General features: G+C 40.9%; 1 protein-coding gene across 13 annotated transcripts in view; it reads right to left on the bottom strand.

The window, feature by feature from the left end:
- Window positions 1-22,261, bottom strand: part of mtcl1 (microtubule crosslinking factor 1) — an 81,200-nt gene that overhangs the window by 26,709 nt on the left and 32,230 nt on the right. For 10 of the 13 annotated variants that reach the window (XR_014870567.1, XR_014870570.1, XR_014870568.1 and 7 more), the window contains exons 4-9: window positions 18,225-18,284; window positions 15,667-17,055; window positions 10,057-10,197; window positions 7,452-7,553; window positions 6,653-6,877; window positions 3,378-3,530 (exon numbers count right to left, since the gene is read on the bottom strand). Coding sequence is in view for 8 of the 13 variants with exons in the window: in XM_085140104.1 (XP_084996230.1) it covers window positions 3,378-3,530; window positions 6,653-6,877; window positions 7,452-7,553; window positions 10,057-10,197; window positions 15,667-17,055; window positions 18,225-18,284 (2,070 nt within the window). In the remaining 5 variants the exon portion in view is untranslated. The remainder of the gene's footprint in view (window positions 1-3,377; window positions 3,531-6,652; window positions 6,878-7,451; window positions 7,554-10,056; window positions 10,198-15,666; window positions 17,056-18,224; window positions 18,285-22,261) is intronic. The other 3 variants (XM_085140105.1, XM_085140107.1, XM_085140108.1) reach the window with 3 other exon arrangements.

Genomic DNA, 22,261 nt, shown 5'->3' with positions numbered 1-22,261 from the left:
TTTACCTTTCTAGCATACTCTATATAACAGAAGTCAAACTCATTTTAATTAATGCGCCACAGGCAGCCCAATATGATCCTAAGTGGGCCATGTCAGAGAATTTCTTGCACAGTAAACTCATAATTTTCCCGTTGCTTTTAGTGTAAAACAATACAAAACAATGTTCAAATTTAATGAACAACCCATCTACGGAGTACACGATGAATGATCTGAGAAAAGAACCTGAAATGTTTCTCCCATATTAGCCCCAGAACTGAATTTAAAATCTTGATCTCGACTCCATCATATTGTTAAGACTAGTATCATATTTTCCCAATAGAGCTCTTCCCTCTCAGACTGCAGGCTTACTTGTGGTTTCTGGAGTTTCTAAAAGTAGAATGGGAGGCAGAGCCTTCAGCTATCAGGAACCAACTCCCAGTTTGGTTTTAGCACACAGATATCCCTCTCTACTTTTAGGATGAGACATAAAAGTTTCCTTTCTGATAACACGTAAAGTTAGTCCTGGAACTGATTCTGAGTCTGATTTAATCAAGGCTGATCAGCTTTTAGTTATGCTGCTATAGGCTTAGCCTGCTGGTGGATTTCCTATGATTCCGATTCATCGATCATTTATTATCTATTCCCCTCTTTGTGTTTATATCCTTCACAGTTGTTACAGTTTTCATAGTAGTACATTTTCACCCGTACAAGATTAAAAACAAAGGGGCCATTTGACCATTTATATCACTTTCACCAGAAGAGCTCATATCTAGCAGACGTCACACTCGCAAAAATCATTCAGCCTGGGTTTTGTTTTCTTATGACCTGCTCCTATGCTTCTTCAGACCAGCTACTCCCACCAGTCCTCAGTACATACACCTCCACCTTTGGTAGATTATCTTGATGCCTGACCTTTCAAGCATTCTGTTTTCTTAACCTTTCCTCATACTTTGGGTTCTGCCTCAGCCTGATCCTCCCTGTGCTCCCCGTCTGCCTGTTTGTGTAACCTTGAACCTGTACTATTGAAGTAAAACTCACTTTCTGCTTTTACAGCCTGCCTCCTGTTGTGCTTGTAAGGCCACAGGATAAAAACAATCAAGGTTTCACAGGAATGAGCAATCACCTTCACTCAGAAGTCGCTATAAAACACAACAAATTCTACAAGTGAGTTTAATATAAAGAATGAGGACCACGGGCCAAGTTTTAAAGAAATGAATCGGCTCCTATGAAGCATTTCTTTACTTTCCCTTAAATATGTAGTTTGTCACAGCACAATGAGCCACTTTACAACATCATCTACCATTGTGATTTAAAGCTAGTATTAAGCTAGCAACAGCAGGGAATTTCTAGCATCGGTCTCAGCATCAACAACCAGAAACAGCGATTAAACCTCGTATGAATGATTGAGGAAAGTGGAGTGAATTGAAGATCCCACCCATGTTTAAGCAGCAACACAAAAACCACAATCTGGTTCAAACGTCGTTGCCAAAACCGGTGACGTCAGTATCCGAGTGCTGTGAAGTCAAAGGTTAGACGTCTACATTCAGCTGCTGGAAAAACACCACGTTCACAGACTGCTTAGTCTAATTAAAGGAGGAGCTCTCCCTACAAGAAATGTGATGAAAGTTCACAACGACTGCAGAACTTATCTGCCGTATGTAGGCTATTCATATATGCTTAAGCACTTCAATTATATCAGCCAATTGCAGTACCCGAAGGAATGAAGGATTTCTTCATCACCAATCTGATTTCTGCCTACTTTCTTCTCTGGTTGTCACTGAGAACTGTGAATGGCCCTTTCACATCTTAAAATAATCTTATGTCACTAATATCTCACTCTGGCTGCAGGACCTATGATCTGTGCTTGCTCTGCTAGGCTGCACGTGTGCAAATGCTTACTATATCAAGTCTGCATTTCTGCCCTCACATTAAACCTACTATGCACGCTTGTTCACTGCTCACATACTGAAGCTACAATGTCAGATCATTGTACACACCATTTTTGAGATGCTGGGAAAAATCAAAACACGACAAAGTAGAGCACTTAGTGCTGCTTAATAATGCATTTGACCCAAAATGTCTAGCTGCTTTCTTTACTTTAACAGAGGGGTCAGCTGAGGTACTGAAAGGAGATTTCATCACATGAAAGATCTAGAAACTCAAAAAAAAGGAAGCTCCTTTTGTCTCCTGATGTTTGCATAAACAAGAAGCATAAAACTGGGTTTACCCAAAATAATTACCGTCTCTAACCAGTTATGTAGGTCAAAATTCCCATGTGCATACTGTGCCAAGCAGCTCCAATGAATATCTGCCAAACACTCATTTGCACACAATGAAAGAGTAAAAAAAAAGGGTATAACTTTTGGTGTGTTTTCTTTTAACAGTTACTAAAGTCTCCATTACATTTAACTGTATTCCACTCCGTTTTACTAAACACAGCTTTGAACCTTTTTGTTTGTGTTAGAGCTCACGGTCATTCTGAAAATATAAATTCGTTCATCCAGAAAATTGTGCTGAAGAAAGAACAAAGAAACCGTGTTATCATAACTGCACTAAGGATGATGTAGCTTGAAACAAATAGTAGTAGAACTGCAGCCAAAGCCCTTTTTTCATTCAGTAATATCATCGTACAGTCATCGTGCCTCAAACTTGACATCCTATCCAAGTTTATTACATTTCTGACGCACGCTGTGCTCGTATTATACTCATAAGGTTGCCAAATTCATGCTTTTGAACACAGTAAGTGAGAGTCATTATGTGAGGGACCATTAACAAGCTTTTGCTCTTTAAAGTGCCCAGAAAGACTCCACCAGATGAATGACTCAATTTCAGATCTTTGCCCTCAACGTGCAACAGAAAAAGACGATCTTATCCACACGGATTAAAATTGCAATAAATTAAAACATTACTGGGGCTCAGTTTGGGAGAATTTGCAAAGAGTGCCGGATTCAAGATGGGAAGAGGCTCTGACTGGATAGAGATCAGGGCACACTGTGGTCATGAAGGGATGGACATGATACTCAGGTCAACTCTGGCAGGTAAAGGACGGTCAGTTGGTACTTTGGGGTCCAAAGTGTGCCAAAAGAAATTCCCCACACGCTTACAGACCTACTCGCAACCTGATCTATTCATACAAGCCAGGATGGTTTCATCATGTTTACAGTAAATTCTGACTCCACCATCTGAATGTTGCAGCAGAAGTCGAGACTCATCGATTTCTAAACCAGGTTGTCTTGACCATGCCTACATGACACGAAAGACCAAGTTGCTGCCATATGATTGGCTAATCAACTAATCATGTTAATGAGCAGCTGAACGGGTGTCTCTAAAACGGTGTCTGCCTTTTTACATTTCATAAAGCGTGTGTGACAGTGGAGCTGCTGTAAGAGGCGCTGTACCTGTCTTTGGTGCTGCAGGTGACGGTCAGGTGACGGCAGAGGGATGATGGGTGTGGTGTCGGGGACGTCCCCTGGAGTCTGTGGTAAACACAGTCTGTCGTCTCGGTCTGACTCCCCCTCCGGGAACTCTGGGAAGCCCTCCAACTTCTCAAACTGGAACAGATGATAGAGCAACAAAAAGCCATGTTTTCATTCGTGCGCTTAGTTTGTGGGTTTTTTTGTTGTGTACCAACACATTCTGTTTCAGGCTCACAATCGCTGAGCCTTTCCCAGCATGCAACAGACAGAAGGTAGAGACACACCCAAGTCTTTCACCAACACATCTGAGCTATCTAATACAAACAACAAGTCCTGCTCAAAATCCATACCCGTGAGTTTAAACCACACACGTATTCAGTCTGGGTTATTTTGGAGGAAATGAACTCACACTTAAGTTATCCAAAAATTATTATTATTTTTTCCCTTTTTTGACAGCTGGATAATCGGCTCCTTCACCCATTTAATTCCTTAATTTTCCACCTGAAAAACATCCTCGAAATTCAGTCAGTCAAAGCTCCACAACTCTAAGCCCTCAAATGAAAATCTCTGGGCTCCAAGGATAAGAGACACACGGGAGAATTTTGAAACACAATAAGTCGCCGTCTCCTTATCACCAGGTGACAGTGAGGCAAAACTCCAGCGAAAAAAGGAAAAAGGGCATTTTTAATAAATGGGAGCTCTGTAACGCCGCAGATACCGATGTTATTGAACTTGTTCCAAAAAGTCTCGGCTGTAACTCTAATAAATTTGATGCAACAGATAGAAAGCAAAACAAATGATCGAGCGTGGTGTAATGCTGTGAAACCTTTAAAAAAAAAAAAATAGCAGCTAGTTGCACATTAAATAACACACACACACAAAATCACACTTATGATGTAAAAGTTTTAAAAAACTCATGTTTCAAACATACTTGGGATTACCGAGTTAAGATTGCCACTGACTGAACTGCTTTGGACTAGTTTCTATTATACTCTGAGTCTGTGAAACGGAACCCTGGTCCTGGTGCTAGAAATGTAGTTTCGTCCTATATCGTTGCACGCATGTCAGCAAAGACATACGTCTGACCGAGGTCAGCAGTGAAGGGAATCACGGAGAACATTTGCAGAAGGAACAGCGTGCACTTACAGATCTTTCCGTATTTGAGGCAGATAGAGTGCTTGCTGCTTTGTGCTTTAGACGTTACATATCACAGCCTTCTCAGTGTGACTTGTACAGAAGTGTAGTATGGCCTTCCCTGTCAGTTAGAGGAGCTCAGTGCTCTTTATGCTTTCTGTTCCAGTGAAACAGCCTAGAGGCAAAAATCATTCATTCAGGTCTATGGAGCGCATCAATCAGAAGATCCTCAAAAAACCCAAAACAAACAAGCAAAAAAAATCCAAAAGATTTCAAATGTTTCTCGACACTCTGACAGAAAAAACACAGCAGAAGCAACTGAAGCTGACTCATTTGATTTCTTCATGTGTTATACTTATACCATATTAATGCTTTTTAAATTGTATTTAATGCTCTTTAATGCTATTTAAACCTTTTATGGTTCACACTACACCCTGCATTCACCCATCAGGGCAATCTGAGGTTCACCGTCTTGCGGCAAAGGAACGAGAGGACACTCGTTCCTTGGCTTATCCAGCCTGCAGGTGGATGTTCTGATTGAAGGCTGACCCCATCCAGGATTTACAGTTGTGTAAAAGTTGCCCGAAGTAAAGTAAACTTATTCACAACTACACCATCTTCTATTGGTGGTGTACATTTGAGTGTATTTATTATTCTTACTAGGATGGCTTTTGTTTCAGGTGTCCTGACACAGGACAATGTGCAAATGAGAATGTTCTCAATATAGAGTCGTGAATAAATAAAGTTACTTGAATTTGAGGAGATTAATTATTCTCTCCACGAGATTGGAGAGTTTTCCTCTCCGATCATGTTTAGCGTCAATAAACTGAGGTTATTCTAACAACAAAGCCAGTGAAATCTCAAACACATGGTCTCAGCAGCCTTGAGCCTTTGCAGACTAAACACCAAAATAAGTTCAGCAGCTCTTTCTTTTTTCAACTTTTTTTTTTTTTTTTTTTTAAAGGTGAGAAGCATCAATTTGCTTTACGGTTTCTGAATCTAAGGACTGTAAAGGTCTTTGAGGGTATTATGATGATTAAAGGATATTAAAAAAAAAAATCACGTTTAATTGAGATTTAAGGTCAAGGTAAGATAAGGACGATGTAAACACACAGAAAGAAACCTGCTGGTAACTCGCTGCTCCACCATCTGTACACAAATTAGGCTTCGATGAGTCAGGATAGAAAAAAAATGAGGGATTTAGAAACAGCAGCACAGAATTATGCAAAAACAGCTCATTCGAAGAAAGAAAATAAATTGTCCATCAGGAGAAAATTAAAGGAAAAGAAGTTATCACTGCTGGCTGCGGTGCATAGAGTAATCCAGTGAGTGTATTCATCTAAGAAAAACTAAACTAAACACATGAATCTTATAAATTAGGAGTTTAATCAACCAGGGGCAGGAGAAGATAACAAGGAAAACATCGACCGCTGAATCAACAAGTTGAGCAACTAATGGAGTTGCTCAATCAGCCGGCCAACCAATTAACCATCGCAGGTGGGACGTACACACCAGTAAGAGGCACAGCTGGAAGTGAATCAGGATGAGTCACTTGTTTGTTGTCGTTTTCCTCGTGTTGTTCCTAATGATTGACTTAAACCACAACCCACCTTATCTGCAGCATTTTTAAGGGACTTGGGTTACTCCGACAGCATATCTGCACTGAATTCCAGCTTCCTGGAACTTCATTTATTATTCAGTATATCCACGGTTACCTTTAATTCTCACTGGATGATGAGAGTAATGGAATGAATCCAAAATGCTGACTTCTGTGCACCAGATCATCTTCATGGATGATGCAAAAGGTAAAGCCAACAACTGTTTCTGGATTCTGTGCAAAGTCCCCCACAAGAGAGTGAAGCGAAAAATATTGAAAAATTCATCAGACTCAGCTGGCTGCGGGGCAAAAGTTAAAAAAAAGAAGAAAAAAAATAATTTTCTGCTTCAACTCTTTGATCCTTTCCCTTTCATTCCCTAATTATTATTTTATTAACAATTATTTCTTTGCTTCATCATCACTTGTGTCTGGTTTCTGGTGCAATGAAGAGTCAAAGCGCTCAAAAAATGAAGAGAATAATTTCATCAATAAAAGCTTAAGTAAAAAGTAAGTCCACAAAACTCACCTCTGGGTGCACCGAGTCGTCTCCAGAGTCTTCCTTGCGTCCGAGCCTCCAGTGCATAAGGATCCACCTGAGCTTCATGTAGATGATGATGATGTTGCGTCTATAGAGGCGGACCTCTTGTTGCAGCATGGCTCTCTCCTGAGCCCAGGGCACCTCGTGAGTCTGAAGGCCCTGCAGCTCCAGACCCTCACGCTGGGCCTCCAGACGTAAACGCTCATCATCCTGCTGCAAAAAAACCCCTCCATTCATATAGTGAAATAAACAAAACAGAACTATCAAATACATACATACATATAAAATCTTTGTTTATTTGGATTCGACCTTCCACTAATATCTTTGTTTTTGTACTCCAGCATGCTAAAAATGCTAAAACAAATTTTATGGTATTGTAAAATACACCTGAGAAACTGTCACTAGTCGTCTTTTCCAGTGTGAAGCTTTTCTTTTCTCAAATTACCCAAGAGACAAACATAAATCATAAAGTACCAAAAATACAAAACATAAGTAAAAAAAAGACAAAATTATGAACAAAAACAAATTTTGTTGCAAAGCTAAGTAGAATTAAACTCAAACTTGAATCAAATGAAGAGCAGTTTCATTGATAACGCACACTGAAGACTGTATATCAGTGTTGGTCTAAAACTATTCACTCAATAAAAATACTGAAACTTTCTTTCCCATCAGATGGTGTCGTGCACTTAAAATTCTGCTCAACCAGCAAAGATAGAAAACCCAGCAAAGAGTGATGCCGCTGCTCCTGCGCTCATTCTCTGAAGGTGTTCAGACTGAATAACCGTACCTGAGGCAGAGAAGCGACGGCCTCCCGTTCCTCCGTTGCCGCCCTCATCCTTCGCTCGTGATCCAGACGAAACTGGATGTCAGAAGCAGGCGTGTCCCGGAGCTGAACCCACAACAGCACAGCAAACAATTATTTAACCATATCCCTGGATAAATTTACACACATACCGATGTCTCACGATTGGTCGTGAGACATCGTGAGACAAGCTATAATTGAAAGTCAAACAGGGATTTGTGGGCGAGATTATTCTACTTGATCATATTTATAATTTTCAATCCACTGCAAAATAAAAACTCGCCAAGGAAGATGAGGGGAAAAAACCCCTCAAATGAGATCCGAGTTTTGTGCAAGCAAAAAACCCCATTAAAACTTCTTCAGCAGCATCTCGAGAAATGATTAGGATTTAATGCTGCTCATTTCAGGCTGGACTGTTTCTTTATTTAGCAGCATCAAAGCTTTATGATCAAATTTCAAGCACTGGACTTTTTCATTTTTTTGTGAATTACCAAAGAGTTGCTTCATGTGTAATCGGGCAGGTGTAGAATGATTTCTATCTCCAAAATAAATCTTTCTAAACATGCGAAAATTGTTAATGCACTAATAAATGGAGAATTTGCAGTTGAACTGATTGAACTTTAAATATGAAAATGAGTTAATATCCAATTAAATATTAACTAACTTGCAAAAATTACCAAGTGATAAAGTGCATTAAAATAATTAAAATGCTGGAAAAAAAACTGTGGCGCTAAAAAAATTAAAGGTAAAATATTACATGCCAACTGCAAAAGGAATTGGCAAAATTTGTTTAACTACAAGTGAGATAAAAATGCTCTTAGGGAAATGATATGTCCATGTTTATGGTTTTGAATGTGATGATTTGTCTTCAGCTCTCTCGTAAGTCATCCGCATCTTTCCCTCTAAAAATACCCCAAACTGCAGACTGACAATTTGGAAATTGCAGCAATTTATAATGCGATTTCTCTTCTCTATCCTTTGCTGGGACTATACTGTACCAACAGCGAGTTGAGCTGTTCAGCGTGTACTGACCCTGGATCGCCTCCCTGTCAGCCCAATGTCAAATGCAAATCACACAGGCCAACAGTGCACTGCTAATCCTGCCATATCCAAGCTGCATTCCCCATTCATTCACTGCACCTCGCAGATTATACTGCAGCAGAGAGCGCGGGGATAAAAAGAAATCCACACGAATGTGCTATAACTGTAACTGTAATAGTTGTGTGTCACATCGCTGTCGCCAGTGCTCTGCATTACATAACAACCGGCAATTTCTCTATGAGCACAAACATGAGGCAGCGATTATGAATCACGGTGTCCTGCGATTACACAGCCAGTTTATTAATCAGCCGAGTCACCGAACGAGCTACCAGATCTGCGATGATGTGTGCTGGTAGCGCTCATGTCTTTGATCTTCTGTGTGTGTGAGGGGAGGGGTGTGGGTATTGTGGTTCCCCTGTGTCAGCTGCACTTTTACATACATTAAATATGCTGAATCACAAAAGTAATACTGGTAGTGATGAACCAGAGCCAGAGGGCATCGTTGCAGAGTGCACTGCCTGCAGATTCAGCTATAATACACTAAATACACACACAGGCCTAACAAGTCATCCTAATGTACTGCAGTTGTACACGGCTGCTGTTTAAAAGAGCAACAAACTGCCCGCCCACCCGCAGATGCATACAGGATCAGCAAATCTGCTGCAATGAATGAGCAAAATGTTTTCAAGCTCCTTTGAACTTTTATCGGTAATCAAACCTACTTCCAGGGGTGATACAAATTTTCAAAGAAAGAAGAAAATGTGAAACCAAAGGAGAAATAAAATAAATTGAACATCAGTAGCCGTGGGAGTGGATTTTAGTGTGGAAGTAGAGCGAGTGGATGAAGTGACATCGTGTTCATCAAGAAGTGACCGTGGCTGGAGTGTCACTAGACATGCTGGACTTAGAGGCCTTCTGGACAGTTCAAATTTAACCCACTGTCATTTACAATCAGCCAAATTTGGAGTGTATTTGGATGTAATGTAAGATGCCTTTGTTAGGGATCAGCATAACTTGTGCTTTTTTTCTTTAATTTATAAGTAATCTGTGAAATCGAACTTTACATTTGACCTGTACCTGTACCTAAGTGTTCAACTTGAGTCAACTCCAAAAATCAACTCCAAACTGTAAACCCCTGACTATCACCAAACAATGTCACAAGTGTAACAGAACAGATATCATCAGCTGGCATGCACAGATCACTTTCATTTCAATGGTATCTTAAATACTTGTGTCAGGTTAGTGCTAGAAAAATCTGGAGCTGCAACTCTCAGGAGAGGAAATAAAGTATGTAAATAGGATGCCTCAAAGCTTTGCACATATCAATATGTTGAGATCTAAATGTTTGAGTTAGTTTTGGAGTTGCTGTTTGGAGTTTACATTCATCCTGCAGAGCTGCACTTGACAGTTATTCACCCTGCGGAACATCTGAATCAGTTGGCGATGGAGTAATATAAAAACAGTGTTCAGGTCAAAAAAAAAAGAAAAAGAAAAACTGTCCAGATTTATGGTTCAGACTTAGCAGAAGGGAGATGGAGGAGGCACTGACCTCTACTTTTAAAGCCAGGGGCCTGTGGTACCTAGTGAGTCCAGTGGCTCCCCTGCTCTGGGCCTGGCCCCCACCCTGGCTCTGGGGCTCCACGCCTCGCTCCTGTCCTAGACGCCACTCCAGCTCATCCCTCTGACCGGACTGTGAGTGTCGTGGGGTGGGGAGAGGGAAGGAGAGGGAAGGGAGGGGAAAGGGGGTGGGGGGTAGTGTGGATGGTGGGTGTAGGGGATTAGGGGGATGGGTGACAGGTGCGGGATACGGGGTGCAGGTGGCGGTGGTGGTGGTGATGGTGGTATTGGAGAGGGAAAGATGTGTGAGGTGGGTTGTGGACAACAAAGACAGAAGACACCAAACAGTGTGAGGGGGACGAGAAAGCGGGCAGAGAAAAACAAAAACAAAAACAGAAAATGGGTAAAGAAGATAAGCCGGGGGGGGGGGGGGGGGGGGGTGTAATAATCAACTAACAGACTACACAAACGGACTACAGTACGAAGAAGAGCGCAAAGAGGAAGACCAACTTAAAGATGACGGCGTATGAGAGAGATGAGAAGAGAACGAGAATGAGGATGAACAAAATCATGGGCTGAAACATCTGGCGGGAACACAAAGAGGAACAAAGAGAGGGAATCGGGGAGGAAAAGAATGCAAAACACTTGTTATGAAGCGCATGCAATGAGGGATACATGAGTCCAAACCAACAGCTGAGAGATACCGCGGCAAACTGCAGAGCTAGCACGCTAAAGGTTTTCAACACATGCCCGTGCACAGCCGTGTGTGTCGTAGAAGCAGTAAACTAAAGGGAAGTTGCATCTTGAGCCTGTATGATGCACATTGTTTTCAGACAGTACAGCATTGAAAATACACTGAAGTCATTGGAGGCTTCGGTCAAGCTTTTGTAGCAACATGCTAGTTGCCTCATTTGTAGCAGTGCTCACACGTTTCTTCGAGTGTAATATTGCTACTAGCAAGCAGTTAAGTCATCATACCAAAGAGGTAAGGTATTTATCAAAGAAAAAAAAAACAATGGTAAGTTTATATGCTACAACAGAGCGACTTTTATTGTTTCCACCTTGTGAGTCCGTGTCGTCTTTCGAAAATTTAGCGTTGCCAACTAAACTTTAGCAGGAAATCCCCCGAATGCAGCTTTGGGAATTTTGTCATGTGTGTTTGTCTGTTTGGGTTTTGTCAATGGAAAAATGCAGCAACATTGTAAATTGTTGTTCCCAAAAGTTTAATAAATACGTAGCTGGGGTCAAAAGATAGATGGGATCCATCTTATGATTACTGAATAAGGGGCACCAGGGGGCCCATGGTCCTTTTCCCTCTTTACGCCTCTGTCACAGAGTCTCTCTCTCTTTTAATGCATCTTCTAAGTTAAGAACAACTTCTTCAGAGCCTCATAAATAAGTATATGAGGTTTTTGTCATTATTACAATAATATATTCAAACTAAGCTGTTGTTTTTATTATAACATTTTAATATCAGAAAAATCCCATAATCACAAAACCTGCATTTTTCATTTTAAGGGTTTTGCTCTCAATATAATTGAGGTTTCATTATCACAATGTTATTACAAAATTTCAGTACTGCCGAGCCATTTTTGGAATTTGGAACTCACGTTAATAAAAATATTTTCAAATAGATAAATTGTCATAATTATAACTGAGAGAAATCTGAGAATGAGAAAATACCGAAATGGTTAGTTATAATGTAGGAAAAAAAAAATCTGTGAGCATCAGAGAAGTTTTTAAGGGTGAATTTATACATATGAATGTTTTAATTGAGAACACATGTTAAATTGTATAATTCATTAAATATGCTTCTTATTGACACAACATACTTAGTCATAAAGAGACGTTTTAATGATAATTTTGAGGTAGAATTACAAAAAAATTACAAAATAATTACATGAAAATGCCTATTTTTACTCCTTTCTGAATGCACTTTTATAAAGAGCTTTATATTTAAATTTATTACACACACATTAACTACATTAATTACATTCTGAAGCTTAATCCACCTTCAGCAGCTCTCAGTGCTTGAAGGCTTTTTTCTTTTTCTTTTGGAACAAGTCAAGGTTGTTAGTTCAGCGGTTAGCTTTAACTAACCCACCCAGCTTCACCCAGACTAACAAGTGAATCCTACAGGCAGAGGAGCAAAGCAGAAACAAGTCCTTGGACAGAATGAGTATGGAGGCAGCTTCACTCTATTATCTCTACAAAGCACACTGGGTTCTTCAAGGGAGAGATGTTTAAAGAGCTGTTTGTTTTATTCCATACGACAGTCTGGCTAATTAGAAATGACATCCAAGATGTCGGCCTGATCATGCAGCACAGGACTAATGAACCTGCTTTGGTAGAGTACCCTGTATGTTGACATGTTGATTTACACTATAAAACAAGGACGCGATAAAACAAGGACAGAAAGCAGGATGCCAGCCAGCGAGGTTCTTCCACAGGCAACTCACACTGCCATGCAACAACGTTTCAGACTCTTTTTTTGGTCTAGCACAGGTTATTTTAGTGAGTGCACACATTTTTATGGTTTGTCTCCTTGACAACACCATGGAGTATCCAATCCCACGTGTGTCTGTGTATGCGTGATGATATGTTGTGCACACATAACAGCTACACCATTTTTGTGTCATAATGAGTCACAGTAATGATAGTATCGTGCAGCGGAGCTATAAAGAGAAAAATACCAACTGAACTTCATGCGGCAATTTGTAGTGTCAAGAAAGTCGAGCCAAGTGGAAGAAGCTGCTAAACTCCTTTAGTACTTACTCCATTCACACCAAGCACCCTTTCAAGCACCCTCTTAAGCCAGCCACTCTCCTTTGGCCTTGGCTGACTGGAAGCAGGGCAGCTGCAGACAGTGAGTGCATGGAGAGGGAGGCAGGCAGGCAGGCAGAGCTTCTGGCTATGAGGATGCGCATGAAGATGCAGATGTGAAAGCAGCAGCAACAGCAGCAGCAGGAAGCAATGGTGGTGGCAGTGGGTCTGGGGAGGGGTGGCGGTGGTGCCAGTGTGGTCGAGCTGGGGTGAGTGTGGGGCCTGACGCTGTGTGTTACTAAAGCCCTGGAGGTTTAAGGCCCTCAATCTTAATCTTCCTTTAAAGCTTACGGTTCGGATCTTTTCCAGTTTATCTAACCCTTAGCTCAGTTTCCTTATTGCTGGTTGACCAGTTGAGATGCTTCAAAGCTTTTAACTGCCAAACGTCTGTCTGCAACAAGCTCATTGTCTCTTAGGTAACTTTTGATATCTCGTGTTTAATCTAAAGAATCAGAGAGCCTGTTTACACTTCGCTTTAAAATCCATCTTGGACATTTGTTTATCATGTGCCTCTCAGGTGTTTTATTACTGTCCAAGTCATAAACAGATTGTCCAGGTTGTCAAGGACGGAGGTCCAGTTTAGGGAGCCAAGAGCTGCAATGTAGTGGTTTACATATTTGCCTAAAATTTGGTGGTTTATGGTTGTAATTACAATTCTTTTACGGTTTTATATTTTTTATTCATTACCGATGGCATTTATTTACTTCAACTGTATTCAGGTACCAAGGATTAGAGTGTTATGACATATGAAACAGAACAGTTCAAATTCTCTTAATCTTGTTTTGAATTGGTGTAGTATGACACGAAGCTCATTATTTCCTATCTTGATGCACCAAGCGAAGGCTGTCATTGGCCTACACTTTGTGAATACTGGCACTAGAGGTTAAAGGTCCCTGTACACCAATCAGGTGCCCAATTTGTGTTGCAAGTCCTAGCATAGAAAATAAAATGCTAAACGAACTGTTCCAACTATTGAAATTAGCGGGGAACCTAATTTCCGCCTTGGAAAAATGTTGAAGGACGCATTAGAATTAATACTCCAATAGATTTGTGGCCTAACCAAAACACAAAAGCTATCATATCACAAAGCGTCTCATCTACATCTACTAGTCATCTACACTAGTATTAACCACTGCCCACTTATGATCTGACCTTCCAAGACATATTTCAAAACTAAATGCAAACAGGCCGAAGGATTCAATGATACTGAAAATTAACAAGGTAGCAACCAAAGATAGCAGATGAAGGCTTTTGCTTTCCCTACCTCCCGTTTACTACCATTATATACCTACACTAACCCAAACCACACTACAAAAATATAACATCCATTACTCACTCTATGCAAAAAGCTTCAGGAATCAACGTTATCAAATTTAGTCTGTACTGGGTCTTCGTAAGACATTTTTTTCAACCAGTTAAAAGTACTCAAATAGTACTTTAATACAATTAGAGAGAGACACTGTTTCCCCAAATTGGACACTATAGTCCCCCTAGTTAGTATATAAACTATATATACATGGTACATAGTTTACTAGGCAGACACGTGATGCACTGTATGAATGTTGACAGGTTTTAACAAAGTTCTGCACCTACTGGAAATGACAAGAGAGAACTCTGACCACAACTGTCATCTAGCGTCATGTCTTGTGAATGTTTGCAACTTGTCAAGCTTCACATAAGAATTAATATTAAATTCTTTTATGGTGAAGAAAACAATTTAACACACAAATACTAATCAATGACTAGCTGGCACTGTCATCTCCTTTCTGAAACCCCACCTGTCCTCCTCGGTTTGTCTGATAAATATTTGAAGATTCTCTCTTTTTCCAAATACGCAACTGTGGCGACCAACACAAAGCTTTATGCCGGTCATGAGTACTAGCCACGTACTTTTAGAGCACTTCATGCCGTCTCACTTGTCAGTATGAACATACTTATGCACCCAAGATAGTGAATGCAAAAGTGTCTTCTCTACGACCCATCCTGTGTGGCACGCTGGTGGCAGCTCATTTAGCCTCGAGCCGAGAATATGAAGCAGCCACAGCGGCAGCAGAACTCCCCTAAGTTTTCATGCGCAGTTTCATAAGCAAATTTTTTACACAGAACAGGAACTTTTCCTACATTTTACCCCTCATTTCTTACATTGGAGTTGAAAGATTATATTGAGCCTTCACTCTCATAACTCAACATACGAGCATTATATGAAGATAGACAATGAAAAAGTCCGAACCCATCCTTCACGCCGTTTTTCTTTAATGAGATTCCTTTTGACGGGCACGGCTGTGCAGTGTGTGTCCTGCTAAAGATGAGCTGCCAATTAGAGCTGCACCTTTAATTAGAGATGTTTTTTCTGCTGACTTGGACTCTCATTTAGTTTATTTTGGCCATAAATGTGTACTAATGACTGCACACTTAGGGACATTTAACTCAAACCTAAATGAATTCTCACATTTACAATATACCACTGGGTATACTCGTATCCATCTTAATTTGGCCTGCTAGTTAAAGTCATTTTTTGGACAATTTAATGTTTCCTACTGCTTTTCAAGTTAATGAAGCCTTGATATTTGCTTCTCATAAGCTTAATATTGTCTGGAATAATCAGGAGCTTTAATGCTAATTGATGTTCTTATTCACAATTTTTATAGAACACGAGACGTTTTTCGTTTTGGAAAAACAAAAAGTGAAAAAGAACATCTCTGTGTACTCTGTGTACATGTCACCTTACAGTACAGAAAGGTATTGAAAAGGTCCGAAGAAGGCTATCCATTGAACTTACCTGGAAGTCGGTCACCAGGTCTCTGCCAAACGTGCCAATGGGAGAGTCACGAGACATGGAGGTGACGGTGGACAGGAAGCTGCTGGACTCTGTGAGGTTTGGCATGGGTGACAGATCATCTGTCCTTTCTCTCAGCCCCTCCCCTATGTGGTCCAGCTTCTCCATAAAGATGTGCAGCTCGGTGCGGAAAGCCTTCATGCGGGTGTTAATGGTGTCCAGGACTTGAGTGTCTGGTTTGGATCCAGAGGCTGCCCCGCCTTCGAGGCTCTCTCCTGTCGTCACCAGGAGCCTGCCCTCAAAGATCAGGCTGTCAGTGTCCGTGATCAAACGGTCCACTGTCTTCCCGAGCCTATCTGCCTCTCGCTTCACATTAGCGAATGACTCCCGCTCTTCCCTTCTACGATTGGCCAGTTCAGTGGCACTGAGCTCGCTGCCATCTGATGGTTTGATGCTTCCAAACCCCGAGGTTGTCGCTGTTTTCTCAAACAGATCTTCAGAGTCACTCTCACCTCCAATAGGTCCTTCTCTCTTCGGTTGGAGGAGGAGAAGTCGCCCAGCCTCCTCATCCTCTGCAGCTTCTCGCCGGCCCGCATCACTCTCCGCATCGCTGTCTCGAGGGCTGCCGGTTCGCAGGCCCAAGTGTGCAGCCAGGTCACAGCGCTGGACATTAGACATGAGGACACGGTTCTCATATTGCAGCTTCATCACCTTTCCGCTCAGCTCGTTGATCTGCATCCTGGCTGATTTAAGCTCCTCCATCAACATCCCACTACTGGAACCATTACCCGTGCCCCCGTTCCCAGGTTTAAACAGTACCCCCTCACTGCCTTCTTCACCAACGGCCCCAGAGGTGCTGCTTGGTCCAAATTTGAAGCGATTGAGTTCAGACGTAAGCTGCCTATTGTGGTCCTCAATCTCTGAGATGGAGCGGCGCAACAGCTCAGCCTCCTCCTCGACAAACTGGAGATGGCGACGAAGCTCAGTGGCCGACTCCAGCGCATCGCCGCCATACGGAGACGAGGGCATGCTGGAGAAAGGCTCACGCCCAAAGCAGTCTCTTTCATACTGACAGCGAATGTCTTCATTCTCCGCTCTTAAGCTGCGGTTCTCCACCTCCAGTTCCACAATCTTTCTGCCCAGAATGTTAGCCTCCTCCTCCACCAGTTTGAGACGCAATCGTAGCTCGGCTTCTCGAGTGGTGTGAGGGCCACCGCCAGAGCACTCAGTGAGGGGAAGGGGACTGTCCACGTCCCCGTAAACTGATTTGTACTTCTGCAGCTCCTGCTCAAGTTCATCCTTTTCACGGCCGAGCTTGGCCATCTTTTTCCTCATGAGGCTGGACTCCTCTTTGGCAAACTGCAGCTGGCACCTGAGGTCCGCACTGTCCTCCTAATGAAATAAAAATGACAATAAAGCTGCTGTCGTCTCATACTTTTGTTATTGTCTAAAAACATCCAATAAAAGTGCCGATCCAGTCCAACAGCAATTTTTTCCTACTATAACAGAGCATTTTATTCTATTTTCTATAGTACTTTATTCTATTGTATATAGTTTTTTATTCTTGTTGCATAGTATGTTATTCTATTTTATCTTATTCTATTCTATTGCGGTTTTCATAACTTTTACTGCTCTTAAACTTGTACTTTCTGCCGTAACCAAAAAATGCCCCATGTGTGGGACTAATAAAGGTTTATCTTATCTTAAAAAGTCAATACTGATGCCTCCAGACTGTGGCTTTGTAGCACCAAATCCGTTTGTTCATAGTAAGTGGCAAATACAGTATAGCAGCAAGGAGTGCATGGATAGATTAACCAGTTTAAAAAATAATGATAAATCTAAATTTATTGAAAAGAAGAAAATGTGCACAGTGAGCCACGGAGACAGGAAAAAAAAAAACAGAGGTCTAATCACCAATTGTTAAAACTAAAAGTGAGAAAATAATAAGATTCGATAATTAAATGATAGAGATTGCATAAATGATTGATAAATATGGCAGTGCAACAGAAGATGTTTTATTACTGATGCATAATTTAAGAAACTACTTAAATTAGCTAAAAAGAATGAGAAACAGGGGGATAAAGAGTCAAGTGTTTAACTAATTTCGATGAACATCCAGTTCTGCCTTCAAATAGACGTGTGACTACAAAATGTACCAAAATGACCAAACATAGACTGAAAAAAAGGTTGGAAATCACTGCGATACATAATTTAGCCCAGAAGGCAACGGTACATTTATTGAACTGGATAAAAGCAGTAAGCGGGCTACAATAAATGTTCTGCCGAAGGCTCAGCTTAAATGTTGCAGCCTGGTTGTTTTCCTGTTATCTTCACTTACGGTTTCTCATTTTAAACTTTTGACTTCACACTTATTTTTCTATTTTCTTTCCTCTTGTTTTGATTTCTTTGTTTCCGCCTTCAGGATGTTTTTTTTTTCTTTGATTTTATCAAAGCTGCTTTTCTCTTTAAATCTGCTAATCCACGCCTGTAAAGGGTTGAAAAAAAGCACCTTATTTCTCTTTCTGCAGTCTGAGTAACACTGACATCTTTTTGTTATTTACCTGAGTTGTGGATTTCTTGTCTTTAAATGTTTCCCTGCTACCTCGTCGCCTCAGTGCAGTCTGTAAAAGAGCAAAACAGAAGAAACGCCTCATCAGAAACAAACTTCTTCACTGCTGCACAAAAGGAAAGAAATTTTTAAAACATGCCAACACTAAAGCAGAGTGATAAAGACATAAGAAGGCTATTAGGGAGGATCTCTGCAGCTCTATTGATATTTCCATAAATCACGATGCCAGTGTTTATATAGACAATCACGATGATGGCGTTTGCTAATGTGTATGCCAACTCCCTAATGTGAAGAAGACTCTGGAAAAAAGAAGCGCATTAATCTATGTGCATGTGTTATATAACATTGGCATCATCAGGTCAAAGCTAGATCTAATAAGGAAGTGTTTACTTTAGATCACATTGCACATCATGACATAATTACTGTCAGAGACTGTCCTGGTAATAGCCTGCATCCAAGGCTAACATCTGGCTAGCATGTCACTCTTTCTGTGGTTGAATGGAGCGGCAGATTGAACAGACAATATATATGATTTATATGAATCAACTAAAATGCCCCTTGAGACGATTCTGCTTTTTATTCAACTCAGAAAACTTGAGAATTCAGATAAAGGCGGTTTAATGTCTGTCATGTCTGGTAATGTATGATGCACCAGGGTGCTTTAGATCCCATTCATAGCTCAGTGTGACAGACGTCTTATCCCGGCTCAGATTCAGTGACACATGGTGCTTCCACGACGCTCGGAGGGGAAAGCATCTGCCCGTCCAGTGGGGAAATCTGTCCTGTAGCTAATACAACAGTAGGCATCGCACGCAAAGCCTGGATCAAACAGGGCCTTCTACATGCCAGCTTAGTCTTACTGACTAATAAAATCATTCATTTTTTATCAAGTCTCTTTCTTACATCAGCTACAGCTCTATCAGACTGGGACAAGATACATTATCACAGAGAGGGGGAAAGGGAGGAAGAAATCCCCCTCTATAAATGCAGAGCCTTTTCCAGGAGCAGACTGCTGCCCCGGCAGGGTTATTTAAAGGTTTGATGATCAGTTGGGCTATGGGTGGCTTCCTTTCTAGGAAGCATAACTTGATATTAATATTTCTGATGTCACAGTCATAATCACACATCTCTGTGTAGGTTCTTGTCATCCAGGTCATGGAAGTTTAAGGAGCTTGGAAAGAAAGCGATTTCTCGGATGAGAGGTGAAACGTCTTCATGGTTTTTTTTAAAACCAACTCGAGCATCTTAAAGTCTCTCCTTAAATAGATTATTACATATTTCGAATATGTTCCAGGACTATTGTGTCAGCGGAGGAGTACGTATGTGTATATTTGAGCCTGTATGTATACTTTTAACCGTGTGCGGATTAGAGAAAATCCAAAATAAATTCAAAGTTGTGCACCCGTATCTTACTTTCAAGTCAAGTCATCTTTATTTATTTAGCACATTTAAAAGACATCAAGTGTCTCGCAAAGTGCTGAAGTGCTAAACATCTTTAATTTTAAAGTAATTAAAGATGTTTAAAAGACGATTAAAGCCCAAAATTACCACGATAGTCATGCTCCAGATTTTTGACCTTTTGACCACAACTGTAAATGTGACATGTTGTCACAACAATTTTAATACTCCTTAGTCTTCAGAAAGGCACATATTGTATATATACATTATATAGTGCCAATTGTCTGATATAAACCACTGCAGGTCACTGATGAAAAATACTGCACTGGGGTCGAGCTAAGCAGCAGCACAGTCACTCACTGCAGTCGACTGCATCAAGAGTTTTTAGCATATTGCTTCCTCTTATTCATTTTTTGGGAAAACTGTTTTTGTCTTACTCTGATTGCAAGCTTGATTGAGATGGTCTGTTAGTTCCACTCATCCACTGCTGATCAAAATCCAACCTTTAGTGGTTTGAAGCACCAAAGCTTGCAAACCATTGCATTAAACTAAAATTAACCAATCGCATATTCATGTCGAATCACGTAGCAGAGATTGAAAGGTGCACGTAGGATGTTCACTGGTGGGATGAACATGTCATTTGAATTGAACGAAACTGATTTTTTTGTCCTGCCCACCAAAGATGTGCAATAGCTCAATGAGCAGAATCAGTGTTGGCTACTCCTCTTTCAGCACACACTCACTCACTCTCATTTTCACTTGGCATACAGCAGATTCTTCCCTGCCGACGCTCTGTTGCCATCCTAAACAGACCAGAAGGACAGTGTGAATCATTCATGGCCAGACGGATGGAAAGTGTGAGGGAGAACCTGTTTTGCCCAGAGCAGGAACGGACCTTGACTCAGTCGCTGGCTTGGCGACAGGAAGGGAGCGCCCGCTTAGAAACGGTGGCGCAAAAATGAGCATAACCAAACTGCAGGCGGCAACGGTTACGGAGAGACGTCTGTGTCTGCTGCTTTCTGTGACAAATTTGAATGAAAATACTGTTTTGATTTGAAACTTTATTTCAAAGGTTTGTGTGCAGAGAAGTTCAAGCAGGGCACAGATGAGACACATTTCTCTGTTGCTGCTCAAAAGAGCTTTATAGTTTTGTTTCATTTCCTAACTGCTGTTCGATTCCCTTTATCAACATGTTTCTTTATCTGCTCCCGTCGCTCTCTCCACAGTCTCAGTCCATTTTGACCTCTGAGCTGCTGTTCTCCAAAAAAAATGTTTTTCTACAGGCTGAGTAACCTTGGCCTGCTGCCTTTACAAGATCTGATTGTTTGATCGAACTGTGGCACCAACTGTCTGGGTTTCCCTCGAAAAAAAAAAGACAGATTTCTTAAATTTGTCCCGAAATTTAATTTGTCAAACTGATTTTTTTAGACACTGGAAAAAGCTAAATGTCAAAATGACTGAAGATGACACAGTTTGCCCTTGAAGGAAACTACACCTCTTCTGATCTTTCCCTACAACTTGACCTCAATATTTCTCAGAAATCCTTTTTCTTTAAATACAACAATTACTGACAGATTCATAGTTTATTTATTGATCAGCTGCATCAAAATTGTGCATCTGCACCCCCCACAGCCCCTCGGGTCTCACTTCAGCTTTGTTTTCAGGGTCTCGCCAACACCAGCCGTGGTTTAATTCCCCACCCTGGTGACGGGGCTAATCTCTCTGGGGAGACAGCGGATTAGACAGCATCTTGTACAAAGCTCCTCAGACTGCCATTGTCAGGGATCCCCGTTTATTCTACACACAAGTCAACGTGAGAGTCCGAGAAACAACAACGTGATCAAGTTACTCAAAGACACTCATCTGCAATTCGCTTGCAAATATAACTGCACAAACAGACCTTATATTACTTACATTAACAGCGAGTAGTCATTTAAATGTCAGATATCTGCATGGCATTGTTATTCTTCTAATCTAATGACAAAAACTGAAGTAACAGGGTTTGTTTTTTTGAGCTGTTAGTTTTTTGGCTTCTAGTGGGTCATAGAAGTGGGAAACTTCAGGGCTGAAAGAAGACAACACTGAAGTAACACTTGTTAAAATGCCAAACTTTAGAGCATAAATAAACAGCCTGGCACAAATACAGTTTTTTCCCCCCATTTTTCGTTAATTCTTTCCTTCATGAAAACTATAAAGGTTGATTTCCTTCTAATAAAATACCCATTTGAATTTTATTACAGCTTAAATTTTGAATTATTAAAGGCATGGCTGTTTTTACTGCCAATAAACTGTTGTTTTATTGTAGTTATCTGACACTGCAAGCCATGCTCATAGACACAGAAGTTTGGTGAATTAAATTGTAATATTTTATTTATATGTTGCTTCAAAGCCATCAGCAGGTATCAGTATCGATGCATTGCACCTGTATAGTTTATAGGAGCAGTTTGTTAACCAAGAGTCCTATAAATGAAGGCCATTTTCAATCCCATTTCTAACTTTAACTGATAACTTGGCACTCCACTCATGGCTCCATAAATCCGACGCTACAATTGACAAATTGATGTTGCTTCTTCTGAAATGACCAAATCCTCAAAATAACGCCAGTGCAGCTATTGATATGTTTTTGTAGTC

The sequence above is a fragment of the Neolamprologus multifasciatus genome, chromosome 18, assembly GCF_963576455.1.
Source record: "Neolamprologus multifasciatus chromosome 18, fNeoMul1.2, whole genome shotgun sequence".
Lineage (NCBI taxonomy): Eukaryota > Metazoa > Chordata > Actinopteri > Cichliformes > Cichlidae > Neolamprologus > Neolamprologus multifasciatus.
This window is presented reverse-complemented; position numbering and strand designations above follow the sequence as displayed.